Here is an 18,648-nt window from a genome sequence, read left to right on the forward strand (position 1 = left end):
ATTCTTCTGGCTATTCGGGGTCTTTTCTGGTTCCATACAAATTTTAGGATTATTTGTTCCATTTCTTTGAAAAAAGTTGATGGTATTTTGATAGGGATTGCATTAAATATGTAGATTGCTCTAGGTAGCATTGACATCTTCACAATATTTGTTCTTCCAATCCATGAGCGTGGAACGTTTTTCCATTTCTTTGTGTCTTCCTCAATTTATTTCATCAGTATTTTATAGTTTTCTGAGTACAGATTCTTTGCCTCTTTGGTTAGATGTATTCCTAGGTATCTTATGGTTTTGGGTGCAATTGTAAATGGGATCGACTCCTTAATTTCTCTTCTTCTGTCTTGTTGTTGGTGTATAGGAATGCTACTGATTTCTGTGCATTGATTTTATATCCTGCCACTTTACTGAATTCCTGTATGAGTTCTAGCAGTTCTGGGGTGGAGCCTTTTTGGTTTTCCACATAAAGTATCATATCATCTGCAGAGAGTGAGAGTTTGACTTTTTCTTTGCTGATTCGGATGCTTTTTATTTCTTTTTGTTGTCTAATTGCTGTGGCTAGGACTTCTAGTACTTTGTTGAATAGCAGTGGTGATAGTGGACATCCCTGCCATGTTCCTGACCTTAGGGGGAAAGCTCTCAGTTTTTCCCCATTGAGAATGATATTCGCTGTGGGTTTTTCATAGATGGCTTTTATGATATTGAGGTATGTACCCTCTATCCCTACACTCTGAAGAGTTCCAGAGGTAGAATTTAGTGATTCATCAGTTGCATATAACACCCAGTCATCACATCACGTGCCCTCCTTAATGCCCGTCACCCTGTTACCCCATCCCTCCCACCCCCCTCCCCTCCAGCAACCCTCAGTTTGTTTCCTAGAATTCAGGGTCTCTTATGGTTTTCCTCCTTCTCGATTTTCATCTTATTTTATTTTTCTTTCCCTCCCCCTATGTTCATTTGTTTTGTTTCTTATATTTCACATAGGAGTAAAATTATATGGTATTTGTCTTTCTCTGACTGACTTAATTCACTTAGCATATTACACTCTAGTTTCATCCACATCATTGCAAATGGCAAGATTTCATTCTTTTTGATGGCTGAGTAATATTCCGTTTTGTATCTATACCACAACTTCTTTATCCATTCATCTGTCGATGGACATCTGGGCTCTTTCTGTTTTTTGGCTATCATGGACATGGCTGCTATAAACATTGGGGTGCATGTGCCCCTTTGAATCATTATGTTTGTATCCTTTGGATAAATACCAAGTAGTGCAATCCTGTGTCATAGGGTAGTTCTATTTTTAGAGTAGCAGCATTTTGTAGAGCATCTGACAGCTTGAGTTTCTTCCTGTGTAGCATCAGGTTCTGCCTTTTTGGCAAAATACCTTTTTGGTGTATGTCAAATACTTTAGATAAATATCTAGTATTATTTTTGTTTTTCTATCAAATTGTGCAATGTCTGCCTTGGAGGTAGCAAAAGTGTTCATTCTCTTAGTGAAGCGTAGAAAGTTAGAGAAGGGAGAATGATTAATGAAAAGCAGATCCTGTGTTTAAATGATGTAATTGTTCTTGACATTGTAACTTGCCTAAGCTTTATTTAGTGCCTACACCTTCTGAACTTACTCCGTACATCCAGCCAACGCTATTCAGTGGCCGTCACTTCCTCTTTCCTCCAAACCCATCCCGAGTGGTCTGCATTCACTTTCTGTGCCGCCTTCCGGCCAGCTCTCAGCCACTGCTGCTTGACTTCCACCTGCTTTCCAACAGCCTGTTCTTGCAGCAGCAGCTTAGCTGCATAATTCAACCAGTGTCTTTCTGGGCTTCTCTTACCAGGCCTCTGGGCTGCACTAACAGTGTTGAGACTTGTAATTCCCTCCTCACTAGGCTATCATGGTATCAAATCCTCCTAATTTTCCAAAGGATGTTCTACTGATTGCTTCTCCTATTTTTCACCCAAACCTGCACCCCACCTGCACTCTGCAGCGTCAGTGTCAATGCCCCCAACTCCTGTTCTCTTCAATGCCTCACGGTTCTTCTCAGCCTCTGCATCCTTCTAGGCAATGCCATCTCGTTGCTTCAGTTACTGTCTTGGTCCTCATGACTCCCCAGTTTGTTTTCCAGCCCTTGATGAGCTTTAGATTTGGGCAAAATCCAGCCTGATTGTCCATCTTGCAAACTCCTCAAGCTCTGCGTGTCCAAAACCAAAATTATCTTTCCCCATCCTTTTTTCCTCCTATGTCTGTGTTTTGGTGGTACCTTCATTCATGCAACCATTCAGCCTGCTCCTGAAGAGTTATCTTGGATTCCTGCATTTTCCTCAGCCGCCAGTGCAACTAATCACCAAACCCTGCCATTTTCACAGCTTTGTCGTTTCTTGCCTAGATCACTGGAATACCATGGTTCCTCTGTCTTTACTCTTATCTTCCTCCATTCAAGCTCCATGCCACTAGAGTGAGTGACCCAAAATGTAAATAATAGCAAATAATAATACATCCAACTTTTAATGAGGCTTATTATTTCCCAGGCACAAAAATTTTTTTAAAATATGACTGATTTCACTTAATCTTCATAAAGCCCTATGATCCCCTTCTTACTAATGAGGGAAGTCATTCAGCTAGAAAGTACAAGCTGAGATTAAAACCAAATCTGTCTGATTCCAAAGCCCTTACCCAGTGTTATCACCAATAATATGTGGCTTTTTATAAAGATGACCATCTCATTCTTCTCCTTAAGACATGGCATTGGCTTCTACTCATCCACGGGGTAAAATCTGGTTCTTTAAGACGTAATGTCTGGCTCTCCAGGACCTTGCCTTTACCTTTCTCTCAGCCTCATTCCCTGCCTTGCCCTGCCTCTCACTTTACATTCCAGCATAACCAAAATGCTTGTAGCCCCCACATGTAAGAAATATGTATGTCTTGCCCATCCTTTTCCCTGTGTTTGAAATGTTCAGATTGCCCCTAACTAGACTCTTACCAACCTAGTTTACTCCCATTCATCATGTAAAGTCCAGCTGAAATTGTGATATTTATGAAATTTTAATTTGTGAAAAAGGAAATACAAATGTCCAGTAAGTATGATTGTTTCTCAAAAGAGCAAAAATTTACACAATTTAAGTTATCCAGCCAAAAGGTTTGTTTGATAAGTCACAATGTACCTGTATGATAGACTTATGTAATATTAAAATGATATAGAAGAAAATGACATGAAGTATTTTTGAGACATTTAGTGAAAAGTTGCCAATTATGAAATAGTATGTGCAAATACGTTCTAATTTTTATAAGTCTAATTCTTTATAATGTATGGATAAAAGACTAGGAGGATAATTGTAATCTGTCATAGATTATAAGTGATTTTCATATCATTCTTTTAAGTATCTAAATTTTCTATGATAAAGGCATTTTACTAAAGAAGAAGAAAGTACATTTTAAAGGAAAGTACCAATTCTAGGCATTCCCTCCTCCTGAAAACTTGCCCTAAAATCTACCTCCTGGCTGGGTCAGATACCCATTCTCTATGTTCTCATAGTACCTTGTACATAGCTTTATTATTGCCCTACTCCATTATATTCTAATTATATATTTGTGTCATCATCTCTCATGAGACTAGCAACTCTTTGAGATGTGGAAGTATATGTCTCTGACCAGTTATGCCTGGATATAAGAAGCATTCATTATACACCAGCCATACCAATACATGTGTTCAGGATATATGTTTGAATAAAAAATACATTTTAAGATATTGTTTTAATATTGTTTGTGTTTATCATCATCTTAAGAGATTAAAAAGTTATGCTATTAATAAAGCATTTTTGTTGGAGCAGTAGAAAAAAGCTTTACTTTTGGTATGTCTGACTTCCATGCCAAGAGTGGTCCAGTTCGTGACACTCACATACTGAAAGCACCGCCATTCTTAAGGTGGCAGCGAGAGCAAGTTGTAGGTACGAAGTCCCTGCCCACATAACCATCCTGATGGGGCTGTATTTGGCAAATGCGAACTATATATCCAATGATGGCAGATATCACATAGGCTTATTAAGGGAAGTTTGGACATTTAAAGGTATACCCAGAATCTTATATTGTAATGTTGCCATTGGATCACAGGTATTTATTGCTTTGACTCAGTATGTAATTTTCCCATTTTTGAATTATTAATTTGGACTTATTTTACCTCTCTATGACTTTCTGAGTTTCAAGTTCCTAGGACAAATGATAAAAATTGTCAGTGGGCTTTTTGACAAAGCTATAAAATGCCAAAATATGTTATTTAAAAATGTATAGTATATACCTATTATAAGAAAACTTCTGTGTCTGAATTCTCTCTATTCCTTATTTCCTCATTGCTAAGACACAACAGTTTTTTTTCTCATATTTTAATATTTTGGAGAACAGACTGCATCTTTAATCAGTATATAATGGTGTATCAAATTGTTTTATAATCAATAGTGTCCTAGAATTGTGAACATTGTAAATATTACCATATTTGTGCATTTTATTGATTATTATTAGTTTATAGTTTAGTGATTACTACGGATTAAATTTTTTAACAATTCAATGTTAAAATCAAATATATTCTAAAAGAATACCTATTGAGTAAATAGGTACATTTTAAAATAAGAAAATTTACAATCAGAGAAAGTTATTATTTGATCTCACTCATATGTGGAGTTCAAGAAACAAGGCAGAGGATCATAGGGGAAGAGAGGAAAGAATAAAAACAAGATGAAACCAGAGAGGGAGACAAACTGTAAGAGACTCTTAATCAGAGGAAACAAACTGAGGGTTGCTGGAGGGGAGAGGGGTGGGAAGATGGGGTGGCTGAGTGATGGACATTAAGGAGGACACGTGATATAATGAGCACTGGGTGTTATATAAGACTGATGAATCCCTGACCTCTACCTCTGAAACCAATAATACATTATATGTTAATTAGTTGAATTTAAATTTAAAAATAAAAAATAAGAAAACTTAATGAACACTGATAGTCTTTGTTGCTCCTTATATGCATTTTAGAGTTATACAAAATGTAATTGCACAGAAGTGTTTTGGCCTTTTGGATATGCTTATAAATTAACCAACATTTATCTCATTGCAGATCACGAACGTTCACAGCAGCCGAGCTCTTGATGTTCAGTTCCTGGACTCTGGCACTGTGACATCTGTGAAAGTGTCCGAACTCAGGGAAATCCCCCCACGGTTTCTACAAGAAATAATTGTGATCCCACCTCAGGTACTATATGTTACAAGCTGGGAGATTTGCTGGAAGGGATTTGGCTGTATTTGTAGTTGTGTTGTGAGATGCCCTCTCAGTTTTGATCTTGATAATGAGGGAAGTCCAAGTTGGTAACAAAATTGGAAATGGTCCAGATGTGGTTGTTCACTGGTTTTCAGATGTAAAATTTGGCCGACTTAGACAAGAAGACCAGTCAGACTTACAGAATATCATTTGATAAATGTTTGTTTTCAAGTATGCCGCTTCATTAGGCTAAGTTGTCCAGTTAGAGATTCCATTTTACTAATGGGATGCCAGTGCTGACTTCTATACAGCTTCAAGATCTTATAAGAAAATTCTTACTTCCAGAGTTCTTAGCTTAATTAAGTGGCCATTCTCTTAAGAAATCTATATTCAGGGGCGCCTGGGTGGCTCAGTCGTTAAGCGTCAGCCTTCGGCTCAGGTCATGATCCCAGGGTCCTGGAATCGAGCCCTGCATCGGGCTCCCTGCTTGGCGGGAAGCCTGCTTCTCCCTCTCCCGCTCCCCCTGCTTGTGTTCCCTCTCTCGCTGTGTCTCTCTCTGTCAAATAAATAAATAAAATCTTTAAAAAAAAAAAAAAGAAATCTATATTCAACCATTTTCTTATATGACTTTTTCCCCATAGATTTGAGTAAAAAGATTAATTTCTGCCTAATCTTCCTCTATTAATAAAAATTCAGATAATAAGAATTTTGCATTATTTTGAATTAAAATTGTTAAAAACTATTTCCTACCTTTAGGAGAAATAGAGGATTTTGTACAGAAATTAGTAGTTTTTTGAATAAAGTTATCCAACATTCTATCATTTCAAAAGGCCGCTTGACTTGTATTTGCCAGAAGATACCTTATACCATCAAAATTCTGTGGATTAAAAAGTGGTTGACCATAATTAGCATGGCTTTTGTACCTTCTCTCCTGTCACCACTGCCTTTTCTAAAATGACTCTTTTACAGAAAATCTGTTGAACTTGTGTTGAAGCCAGTTTTCAAAATCACTTTTATTGCTGCTCAGCCACAATACTAAAACTTGTTAAATGCCTCTTTCACTTGGTAACAGCTCTGGCCTCTGTTCCCCTTGTTGGAACATCCACCCGGGGCCAGCCTTACCTGGAAAAGGCACCCCGGCTGGAGGGGAAAAGGCATCCGTCCCTCTGCCTCCGACTGTCGGGAGCGTTAAAAGCCACTCCAAATTTTTTTCTATTAATCCTGCCTAGATTTGTTATTTCATAGATATGAAGTTGGGGGAACCTTAAGAGCCCGCGGGGCCAAGCCTCTGGCTGACAGAATCTCCCCAGGAGGTCTAAGTCAGAATAGCAAACTGATGGCCTGTCGGCCCAGGCTGACCTATAAATATTGGGTTTGGGCTCTTGGCTGTTATAGGGTTTTATTTATTTATTTTTTAAAGATTTTATTTATTTGACAGAGAGAGACACAGCGAGAGAGGGAACACAAGCAGGGGGAGAGGGAGAGGGAGAAGCAGGCTTCCCGCGGAGCAGAGAGCCCGATGCGGGGCTCGATCCCAGGACCCTGGGATCATGACCTGAGCCGAAGGCAGACGCTTAACCACTGAGCCACCCAGGCGCCCGTTATAGGGTTTTAAACTGTGAATTGGTTACCAAGATTTAAAACTCAGAAAATTTCACACAGAAATCCTGACTTCCAGCTTCTCCTGACAAACTAGAAAATCCGACTATATTGAGCACTGTCCTTAATGGGACGGTACCCTGTGGGAGCTTGAGAAGTGGCATTCTGCTTTGCACGGCCCCTGCTCTCCAGTGTGCTGGTTCCATCTGGCCCATCTTGCTCCCTCGTTGCTGCTTGGCCCCTGCAGGCATGAAGAGAGTGCTCTCTCTGCTCTAAGTGACCTCCTCCCCACCAAGAAACATCCCTCATCCAGGGGGCACAGTGAGAGACCTGGAGCTCCCGAAGAAGAATAGGACTCAGAGAGGAAAGAAGGAATCCAGGAATCCTGGAAGTAGGTTTCTTCCCTTCACAAAATTGCCTCAAACAATTCAAGGCTTCCATGAGACAGAAGGGAGTCCCTAAGGTCACCTTTTAACTCCCTGCTGAAGCCATTCTACAGAAGTTTGTGCAGTGGTGGTGGGAGGTAAAAGGCATTGAGGAAAATGAGGCATCTAGGTATCTATGAATTTCAGTTTTTCTTACCCTCCTTAACTCTCATTGCAGCCTCCTTCCAAACATGACCACAAATGTCTGGCACCCACAGGTACTCAGGAACTGCTGAATGAAGCATGTCAGCCTCTGAAAAGATTTTTGCAACCAAAGTCATTACATCCAAATGACACTTCATTTTGAAAAAATGCACTTAGAGGGAAGACCTAAATATAAGTCCTAAACCTGTCTTCACAACTTTGTGATCTGATGCAAGTTAGTCTCTCTGATTCCATTTCACCATCTGTAAAATGGGGTCACAACATTGACCCGTCACGCAGAAGTATCGCAGGATAAGTATGCAAAGTGCCTGGTGTGAGCCCTGGCTAGTAACAGGAGTAAAGACAGCAGAGGAAAAATAAGCAGAGCCAGGAACATAGCAGACACTCCAACCCAAGAGCTCAATCATCATTAGTAGTTATCCCTGGTGCTTGCTTTCTATCTTAGCAACATCTGACTTATAGGAAAATAACATTGATGTTACTTATCAGTACCTATTTTAAGATGGTGTGTTTGCTTTTCCATCATGTTTTCTTTCCAGGCTATCAAGTGCTGTTTAGCAGATCTTCCACAGTCTATTGGCATGTGGACACCAGATGCTGTGCTTTGGCTGAGAGATTCTGTTTTGAATTGCTCGGACTGTAGCATTAAGGTTAGTTCTCTTGATACATTTGGAAAGGGAGCTGTCAGCCAGAAGGGCTTATTTGTTTCTCTGTGAAAGAATCTTATCTTACCATAAACTGATGCTTTCAGATCTGACACATTTTCATAGTTAAGAGATTGGTTACATGTGTGGTAAAATATCTCATGGTTTGATTTTTATTTAAGAATTTATCATGTATCGGGCGCCTGGGTGGCTCAGTTGGTTGAGCGACTGCCTTCGGCTCGGGTCATGATCCTGGAGTCCCTGGATCGAGTCCCGCGTCGGGCTCTCTGCTCGGCGGGGAGCCTGCTTCTCCCTCTGACCCTCCCCCCCCATGTGTTCTCTCTCTCTCTCTCATTCTCTCTGTCTCAAATAAATAAATAAAATCTTTAAAAAAAAAAAAAAGAATTTATCATGTATCTCCAATATTATTTTTAAACCCTTTATATAATTTTTCCACTATTAATAAGGTATCAGAGATAGTTCTCTGCTATTTTGCTCCATGATAAAGAATTAAGTTCCCAACAGAGGGACCATCTATCTCTTGATAAATGTTTCTAAAGATCATTTAAATAGTCTTCTATTTCTTTTTTTTCTAAAGTAGAATGACTTATAAGCAAATCATTTGCTTATAATTCTGTTTTCCGCCTTTAAAAGTTTACTTAAACTGTTTTATTTCACAAGCCCCTCTTTCTTTTTCTGTACTTTTGCACTTTTATATCAGAAACATTGCTCTTATTTCCAAGAATAGAAATGTAAGATATTTCTCTGTTTTAACTAATGAAAACAATGTTATTTTATATAAGCATTTAACAATGAAATGTCTTTGAGAAATATCTTCATGAAAATCTCTAAATTATTCTAGCTCACATGGATTTTCTTATGTTTATACAATTATACACTTAATTACCATTTTATATTCTTCAGTTGCCACATGATAAAGAATATTGTTTTCTCAGCTATGGTTTAAGATCTTAAAGCCAGAGTATTTGGTACTCAATAAAAATGTTTTTTAATGATTGATTTTTGAAATGGTACTTCTGTATCATAAATGTCAAAATAAATTAGCAGTCATTCATTCATACCACCTTGAAGTGCTAATTAATTTAAATAGATTCATCTTGCTAGGAGAAATATTTTTAAGTAAATTACTATAGATGGCTTGCTTTGTCTCCCTATCTCAGACCTCTGTTCCTGCCTTTCAATCCCAGCCCTATTTGGTAAGAGATCGATGTGGCTGGAAGCATCTTATTTTTGTCATTCCCAGGGTAAGCCAGAGGAGCTGGTAAGAATTACCAGGCACCCAGCCCTTTGGGACACACAGCTGTACAATCCCAGTTGTCAGTCTATAGGATTCCTGTACAACACTCACCCCTCTGGCAGAAAGAAGTAGCCGGGTAGACAAAGGTCTCCTGTGCAAAGGGGCAAAGCTGTAATTTTGACCTATTCAGTGTAGCTTTTTCCCTCTTTTTCTCCCTCCCATGAGAGGTTCCCTTCCTCCATGTAAACTGGGGAGGGGGGCAAAGAAAGGGTGAGGGCAGATATTAAGACCAAACAAGGCATTTGGACCAGAGGTCCCCAAGGGTATGGTGAATGTCAAAGCTTTATCCCTTGCTTCCCAGTCTGAGGGTGCACCAGCCTAGGTGGAAAGCACATGGAACATCTTGCCATTCTTGTGATTAGTTTTTATTGTTGAAGCTGGGAGATGAGCACATGAGGATTCATCATACTGGTTTTTTTTTTTACTTTGAGTGTTTTTAAATGTCATTAATAAAAAAAGCTTTTAATCATGATATGTAGACTCCATCTCAGTGATAATGACCTCTAGTGGGTTTACAAGGGATCCTCAGTTTTTAGAGGTTAATGAGGTTTTCATTTCCATAAGCCAGCTGCTGGCATCTAGACTGTTTGGACTTATGAGCCTATTTACTACTACAGCCGTGATAGATAATTTATCTTACCTTAAATAAAATAAATTTTAGCAAGTTGGGGTTTCGTGCAAAATACTGTGTTTTAATATTTAACGCTAATATTATAACTGCCTCTTGGAATTTAGTGTGAACTTGGACTTGTAGAAATGTCTTGTGTGTTTTCCATAGGTTACAAAAGTGGATGAAACCAGAGGCATCGCACATGTTTATTTATTTACCCCCAAGAACTTCCCCGATCCTCACCGCAGCATCAATCGGCAGATTACAAATGCAGACTTGTGGAAGCATCAGAAGGATGTGTTTTTGAGTGCTGTATCCAGTGGAGCTAGCTGTCCCCACAGCAGAAGTGGTGGCACCCCCGTTCCGGGCAGCACTGGGGAGAATTTCAGAAAGAGCCTCGCAGATGCCATCAAGAAGTCCCTGGTGGAGCACAGCAGCTCCTCCTCCACAGAGGAACTGCCACCTCCTGTCCACCTGTCGAAGCCAGGGGAGCACATGGATGTGTACGTGCCGGTGGCCTGTCACCCAGGCTACTTTGTCATCCAGCCCTGGCAGGAGATACACAAGCTGGAAGTTCTGATGGAGGAGATGATTCTGTACTACAGTGTGTCTGAGGAGCGCCACGTGGCCGTGGAAAAAGACCAAGTGTATGCCGCCAAAGTGGAAAACAAGTAGGTTCCTGGACAAAGCATTTTATTCTACTAAGAAAAACGTATAGAGCGATACCAAGAGTCCTTAATCCCTGCAGGGGGACTTTGAACTGCACAAATGGAAATTTTGAATGTGAAACGAGACTAATGAATTATGCCCTTTTTTAATATTTGAAATGATGTCATTTATCTAAAAATCTAGTGACCATATATGAAATTCCTGTTAAAACCTAATTATATCCAAAATGAAGGTTTAAATGTTTTTTCTACTTTTCTGTTAGACAAAATATTGTTTATTCAGAAAATAACTTTTTTAATAGAATGACTTTTACATTTTAAAAACTAAATGCTTATTGTAGAAAATTTAGAAAATACAGAAAGGTATAAGAAAATCAGCCACACATAATAACCTTTGTTAAACTACTTACTTATTTCTTCTAGTTCTTTTCTATATATATTCATACAATTGGCATAGTATTTATTATTATATATAATTCTACACCTACTTTTTTCACTTCACATAATTCTGGGAACATTTTTCCATGCCATAAAATTTCTTCATAAACATGTTTAATAGTCCGTCATCTAGAGAAATCATAATTTACTTACCGTTCTCTTTTTTTCTCCCAGATGTTTCACTATTGTAAATAACAATGAACATAAATCTCTGTTCACATCTCAGATTATTTATTTCTGAGGTAGATTCCTAGAAGAGAAATCACTTGTTTAAAGATTACATGATTCTTGATATATGTTGTCCATTGCTCCTAGAGAGCTTACCACCTTTTATAAGGTGCAACAGTGCGTAGTTCATTGCTCCGGCCTTCGGACAGTGAGAAACACAGTTCCTCATTTGTGGAGCACTGTAGTCCGTTTTCTCACAGTTCCCATTCGGATCCACATCCTCCTTTCCTGAAGCCCTCCAGTAAGTGCGGGTTCCAACCCAGGGAAGCCCAAGCGCTACACTGTCTGCCCTACAAGGTCACAAAAGCCCTGGCCCAAGGAACAACCTACCCATGTCCTGTCTCCTTTGCCGCTTTCTCAGGAGAACTGACCAAGCTTATTTGATGATGCCACACACAAAGAACTGTTCCCCCACAACACACACACACACACACACCAGAACTCAGTTTAAAAGGTCAAACTGCTTCTTTTATTTTTTTTTATAGAATGCTTTTATTCATTCCTAAGACATCAAGCATAGGCATTTGTAAAAATTTTGTTATTTTCATGAGAGGAAAAAAAACCCCAATTTTTAACTCTTAGGAGTGAAAAGTATCATAGCCCTCATTTTAAAAACTATTCAGCTTCTATGTCACAAGCTTTTCATCTTCAAAAAAAACATTTTTACAATGTCACGTTATTTACAGCCGTAAGCATGCATGGGCTTAATTCCACCCGGGAACATCATTTGTGTCAATTTGCCTACATCAGAACTCGTCACAGAATAATTTAACCACAGTTAAAACGAAACTAATGTTAACTGTTATCTGAGGGGCAGATTAATGGTGATTAGCAGTGGGGAGGTCCTACTTGGGGGCAACGGTTGTGTGGGGCAGAAGAACCCCTAAACTAGAGACCCATAGTGTGGTGCTTCAGACTCGACCTCCTCCCCACAGGGGTCCAACAGTCCTGCTCCAAGGCTCTGGGACTTTAACCAGCTAATCTGTCTCTAGATCATCAAGGATGTCTTATATATGAGAACAGATTATCCGATATTTTCTTAAACTTCATGAACTGAATCAGTGTAAAGTATAAAGAGTTTCTATCTTGCCTATACCCCAGGACTATTTACTGAGCCCTGTTCCCAACTGTGGTAAATTAAGGCTTAGGAATTTGAGATACACTGTTGATTGCAGTGGTTTCCAAATCCATCTTGGCTAAGAAGAGCCAAAATTCTCCTTCCTCACCCCAGACATCCTGAATCAGAATCTCTGGGCGGTGGAACCCCAGAATCAGTGTTTTTAACAAACTCTCCAAATGATTCACAAGCGGCCTTGTACTGAAACTGGTAATCTAGTGCAAACAGAAGCCTTTAGTTAAGCTATTAGTGTTGAAAATTAAAAGCTACAGAGAAGCATGACACATAAGTCCTCTGGTAGCTCTCCCCTTGCTGCTCTGTCCCTCTTATTTACACACTAAAAGTACAGTCCACCAGCATTTGCCTTGTACAATTTAAAGACGATGCTAGAGGTAGAAACCAAATATGTTTATCTCCTTTTGCACTTACACAGTCTGACGTGCTTATATTTACACAGCTTATCTTCATTTTAGTAATAATTATAATAATGATGATGATGGCTACCATTTGCCAAGCACCTGTGATGTGCCTAGTCATGTGCTAGGCACTTTATATATACAGTTTCTGCAAGTGACTTAAAATTAAATATTGCACATGAGATAACTGAGGCTCAGAGAGGTTAAATAGGAGCCCAAGATGACCCAGCTGGACCATGGCCGCAGGGGGGACTCCAGCCCAAGTCTGTTGGTCCCCAAAGTTCATATACTTATTATAATACCTTTCTGTGACTCATGGATTATTACTTGCTGCACTGTGGGCTTATCTCAAGGTTTCTGGAGTTTCCTCCCAAAGCCCCCAATCACTAGTGTCCAAAATTGGCCTCTTTGTAGCTTTCTTACTAGAGTTCACCCTATAGCAGCTCTGGATGTTTCCTGGACCCATTCTCCACCAGGGTTCTAGAGAATCAGTCCAGTCTGGTCAGCCCCAGCCCAACAGTGTGTTGCAGGGAAGGGCGTGCTGTTGCCCTGGGCTTGGGGCTTATGACTAATGAACCTGTTTCAGAGGGTGGCTGGGTCTGCCATCCAAGGCGGAGCCCACTTCACACCATGCAGGAGTGGAGGCTGCCTCCATAGACGCTTACCTTTTAGATGTTACAAACAATCTTCCTTACCTTAGTTTAGTAATACTCTTCAATCATGTCCTCAAGACTACAGGACTTTAAGATGGCCCTTCATATTTTAACTTTGAAGTCTAAGCTTTTCTAATTGTAATGACGATGAATGTAGGCCCAGAGGAGAAAAATACATTCATGTGAATTTCTTTCTGGTGCCTCGAACTCCAGATCTGAAACCATGTTCTTCTTCCCCCATATTCTCCTATCCTGTCCAGGTTCTTTATTCCAGGCAATGGGTTGGACTTTGTGTTTTGTTTTATTTTGTTTTCCAGTGTCCTCACTTGGCATGACTAAAATTGTCACCTTTGCATTCAGAATGTTTTGTAATCTCTTCCCACACTCTCTTATTTCCTCTTCCTTCGCACGTTCCTCCTCCTTGTTCTCCTGTGGTGTTTGCTCCACTCCCAGTTGCCATGCCCTGTAGAATCTTCTGTGCTTTTTCTTCTCATGTGTGTCTTCAGCCTGGCCGGTTCTGCTTACCTCCCTCTGCCCATCTTCCACACACGTCCATCCCTTGTCTCAGACCTGTGGCCACCTCTATCTCCCTGTCGGAGCGGAGGGATCTCCCTGCCTTGTCCCGATCAGCCTCCATCTGTTTAGAGTCTGTTTAGTGGTGGTTGCTGGTTTCTGTGTTTGGTCTCCTGCACTAGTTCCACGACGCCTATAAACGGGATGAGTGAACAGACTCCATCAAATGAGCCAGTGGCAAAGTAGAGAACATTAACCTTTGGGTCAAGAAGAAGCAATTTCTTTTAAAACCTCGATGACAGTACAGTTCCATAGTTTGATAAACGTCATTTACATTAGTTTTTCTTTTTATCATACATTGTTACCCATAAAGCTGATGTTGACTTTGTGTATTTTTCCTTCCTTTTTAATCCAATGTACATCTAGGTGGCACCGGGTGCTTTTAAAAGGAATCCTGACCAACGGGCTGGTGTCCGTGTATGAGCTGGACTATGGCAAGCACGAACTCGTCAACATAAGGAAGGTGCAGCCCCTGGCGGACGTGTTCAGGAAGCTGCCCTTTCAAGCCGTCACAGCTCAACTTGCAGGTAATTTCTGCAGGATTCGAACTTGTGCCTCCACACAGTGTATAGTGTCATTTTGTCCTGGGCCCTCGGGGAGCACACAGTTACTGGCCCTATTGATGTAACTTTTCTTTTCTTTTTTTTTTCCCCTTTGGCAAACAACTTCCTGGCCCTACTGGAAATAATTTTTCATCATCTCTCACCGTCATGCCCTCCTACCGTATCTGCCATTCTATTTTTCCGTATTCCTTTCTGTCCGTGGTCTCACATAAGGGTGTATTCGTAAAGCTGTCATCTTAGCACAGGGACAGTCTTGCATGCTGCTTTCTTCTTTTTTTAGCTTTTTTTTTTTTTGTCCTAACTACTTTTTGAGTGTGTGTTTGATGGTCTTGATAATGATTTTTAATAGCTGCCAAAGATTCTGCCAAAGATTCAAAGATTCTCCAGGGAAATCAGTATTTCCCTTTTGTTAGGCCTTTAGGTCACTATACGCTTATTGTAATATTATGAAAACACCTGCAGCTAAGTATACTACCCAAAACAAACACAAAAACAATGAAACAACGTCAGTAACCAGTAGGAGGAGCACACTGCTCAATTAATAGGTGGTAACGTTGTATAAATTATAATACAAATACATAATAGGTTTCCACAATTAGAAAACATTCCTAGGTCATAGAATATGACCATCTTTGGGGCGCCTGGGTGGCTCAGTCGTTAAGCGTCTGCCTTCGGCTCAGGTCATGATCCCGGGGTCCTGGGATCGAGCCCCGCATCGGGCTCCCTGCTCTGCGGGGAGCCTGCTTCTCCCTCTGCCTCTCTTTCTCTCTGTCTCTCATGAATAAATAAATAAAGTCTTTAAAAAAAAAAAAGAATATGACCATCTTTATGGCCAAGTGAGTCTCCAGTTGCATTGCAATTAACAGCATGCAAGTATGTGATTTCACCACATTCATACGGCGTATTGACTATTATTAAAATCTGAGGGTGTTTTAATGAGCTGACTGGGTGGCTCAGTCAGTTGAGCGTCCAACTGGTGATTTCGACTCAGGTCATGATCTCATGGGTTGTGAGATCAAGCCCTGTTTCGGGCTCCGTACTCAGCGGGGAGTCTGCTTGAGATTCTCTCCTTCTGCCCCTCCCTCACTTGTGCATGCATGCCCTGTCTCTCTCAAATAAATAAATCTTTAAAAAAAAAAAAAAAATCTGAGGATGTAAGTTAGTAGTGTACAGGGGTACTTATTTAAAATATTGTCCATGGGGCGCCTGGGTGGCTCAGTCGTTAAGCGTCTGCCTTCGGCTCAGGCCATGATCCCGGGGTCCTGGGATCGAGCCCTGCATCGGGCTCCCTGCTCGGCGGGAAGCCTGCTTCTCCCTCTCCCACTCCCCCTGCTCGTGTTCCCTCTCTCGCTGTGTCTCTCTCTGTCAAATAAATAAAATCTTTTAAAAAAATAAATAAGATAAAATAAAATTAAAGATTGTCCAGTCCGTTTTTTGTGGCAGCAGTACAGATGCTGGTGGCTGGTCTGTGTGCATTCCACCGGTGGGGAGCATGCACAGTTCGGTGAAGCTTCACCCGGAAGTCCGTCAGCATTAGCAGAGAGTGTGGAGCCGAAGGGCTGGGGGACGCAGACCTCCAGCCATCTGGGCTCTCTGTGTCCTGTTGCGCTGGGAAATGGTGGGTTGTGACCACATGGTGCCACCCTGATTCCTTACCCTGGCTCATCCCATACATTTAGCACAGTAGCAGAAGTGATTTGATCTGGGAAATGAAAGAAATTATGTATATAGATTTTTTCTTTTAATTTTTGGCCAGCTTTTATTGGAGATATCGATATCTATATATAGTGTTATTCTGAAGTGTTTTCCAGTTTCTTTGTGTGTCCTTCCTGCTAGATTTCAGAGGAAATGCCCATGGTAGTTAGATATGAACCAAAAGTGGCATCTTGCAGATGAGCATGGCTACCACTGACCTGCTTTGAATTCAGACCTCTAAAGGGTTTCTCCAGATTTAATGATCACATTTTTTTATTTTGAGTTTTGAATGTTCAGGTTTTGCTAACAACACGTGTTGTTAAGCATGATAGTCAACTGCCCAGAGAGGGCATCTCTATGAGGAACAAGTGCAGGGCACCATCATCCCCATCGCCAGCACCATGGCTAACAGTCACCAGGACTTACTGTGTGCACAAGGCCTCTACCAGCCCTTCCGTTTCACTGACTTCTCCCCCACATGAGGAGGGTTACCTACCGTTCTATCGCTCTTACCTGGGTCAGGAAACAACAGCTTGGAGGCTGCTCTAGGCTTCTCCTGTTCTCAAAGAATGTAGCCCACTCACTACATGAATAGCAGGTCTGTTAAATTATGTGTGAAACTCCCAGGCCTTCCTCACTACGGGACATCATTTATAGTTTCTGCAATCTAGTATATGTGGACTTAATTCATGTTAGTTTACTAATATTTTTTGAAAAACACATATTCTTACCTCAATTTCGTTTTAAAACCTAATTTAGAATTCTAACTTAGAATTCTCTAACTTGAGTCCTCAAGCTTAAAAGTCATAAGGATTTAGAAATACATGGGGTTTACAATTAATCTGGTCCAGCCAGTTTATTTTATGATAAATAAACTGAGGCCTGAGAAGCCAGTTGATTTGCCCAAGATCATACCACATGATAGAAGAAGAGCCGAGAAAGGTAACTGGGTCTCCAGACTTTCAATCCAGTGCTTTTGCCATGATATTGTATATAATTTTGAAAAATTAGTATACTCTAAGTATATGAATTCTCTTCCTCCTCCTCCTCCTCATTATATCTGGTTCATCAGGAAAAAAAGTCTATAAATAAGAGACATGCCATTGAGATCGTTGGTATTTTATTTTAGTTGAGTATAGTTGACACACAATGTTACAGATATTATTGATATTTTATTCCCCTTGGTTATCCCCATTATCAGTTTAAATCTACATATACTTTATATAGGGAAATGGGCAGTAGTTATTATAACTTCATTTTATAACACAGCAATAAATCTCAATGAAACTTCTGTCTGTAGGTAAAGGTTTACAGAAGTAACCCCATTCAGAATAGGGAAACTATTATAAGCTGGACTGTTTTAAGATTGTTGAGCAACTGTTTTGTTTTGTTTTTTTTTTAATTAGACAAGTCTAACCTGGTATGTTTCAGCTACTTTGGAATTGACTGAAAAGTTTTCCATTATTACAGATCAAAGAAGGGCTCATCCAACCCCTCACTGATCCTTGTACTCCCTGTCTTTCTCCTAGGGGTGAAGTGCAACCAGTGGTCTGAGGAGGCTTCGATGGTATTTCGAAATCATGTGGAGAAGAAACCTCTGGTGGCATTGGTTCAGACAGTTATAGAAAATGCTAACCCTTGGGACCGGAAAGTCGTGGTCTATTTAGTGGACACATCGTTGCCAGACACAGATATCTGGATTCATGATTTTATGTCAGAGTATCTGGTAGAGCTTTCAAAAGTTAATTAATCACTGCTTCTGAGATATTGACAACTAATTCAGATTTTTTAGCAATAACAAAATGTAGTAGGCTTTAAAAAAAGAAACCTCATCTCTGCTACAGAGCTCTGACTGCTGTGGGGATTGAAAACAATATGCTTCTGTTTGATGAAAGATATTTAACAAGTTTTGTTTTAACCGAGTTGACTTTTCAAAGAAAATTGCACTTGAATTATTACTACAATATTAGAATAAAAATGTTTATCAATATAAAAACTGCCTTATCATTTCTGAGCTTTATGATCTTAAGACGAAGGGTTTCCCTTTCTATTCATGTCTTCTTTGTGGTGCTGGGTTCCTTTACAGTTAGATTGTGAGAACTTCATGACTTAACCCTGGTGTAGTGGGGCATCCCAAAGCAAGTGGTCACCAGGCTGCGTGAGGACTATCTTGAGTTGTTAGCACATTAGCATTGCTGGTGGTGCTATAGAGAAGCCGCCCAGGTGACCCTCAAAGCATGCCCCTCACCCCAAATCTTGAGTGGCACCTCACTGCCCAGAGAGCCCATGCCTTCCAAAGTCTCCC

General features: G+C 40.3%; 1 protein-coding gene across 6 annotated transcripts in view; it reads left to right on the forward strand.

Moving 5' to 3' along the window:
* The window catches only part of TDRD7 (tudor domain containing 7), a 75,757-nt gene extending 57,418 nt beyond the window's left edge, over positions 1–18,339 (forward strand). For all 6 annotated transcript variants that reach the window (XM_081803242.1, XM_081803243.1, XM_081803247.1 and 3 more), the window contains 5 exons: positions 5,091–5,225; positions 7,960–8,070; positions 10,161–10,663; positions 14,452–14,612; positions 17,873–18,339. In XM_081803242.1, coding sequence (XP_081659368.1) covers positions 5,091–5,225; positions 7,960–8,070; positions 10,161–10,663; positions 14,452–14,612; positions 17,873–18,093 — 1,131 coding nt within the window. In that variant the 3' untranslated portion in view covers positions 18,094–18,339. The remainder of the gene's footprint in view (positions 1–5,090; positions 5,226–7,959; positions 8,071–10,160; positions 10,664–14,451; positions 14,613–17,872) is intronic.
* The last annotated feature ends 309 nt before the right edge of the window (positions 18,340–18,648 follow it).

The sequence above is a fragment of the Leptonychotes weddellii genome, chromosome 14 (genome assembly GCF_054177405.1).
Source record: "Leptonychotes weddellii isolate Sample4059 chromosome 14, ASM5417740v2, whole genome shotgun sequence".
NCBI lineage: Eukaryota > Metazoa > Chordata > Mammalia > Carnivora > Phocidae > Leptonychotes > Leptonychotes weddellii.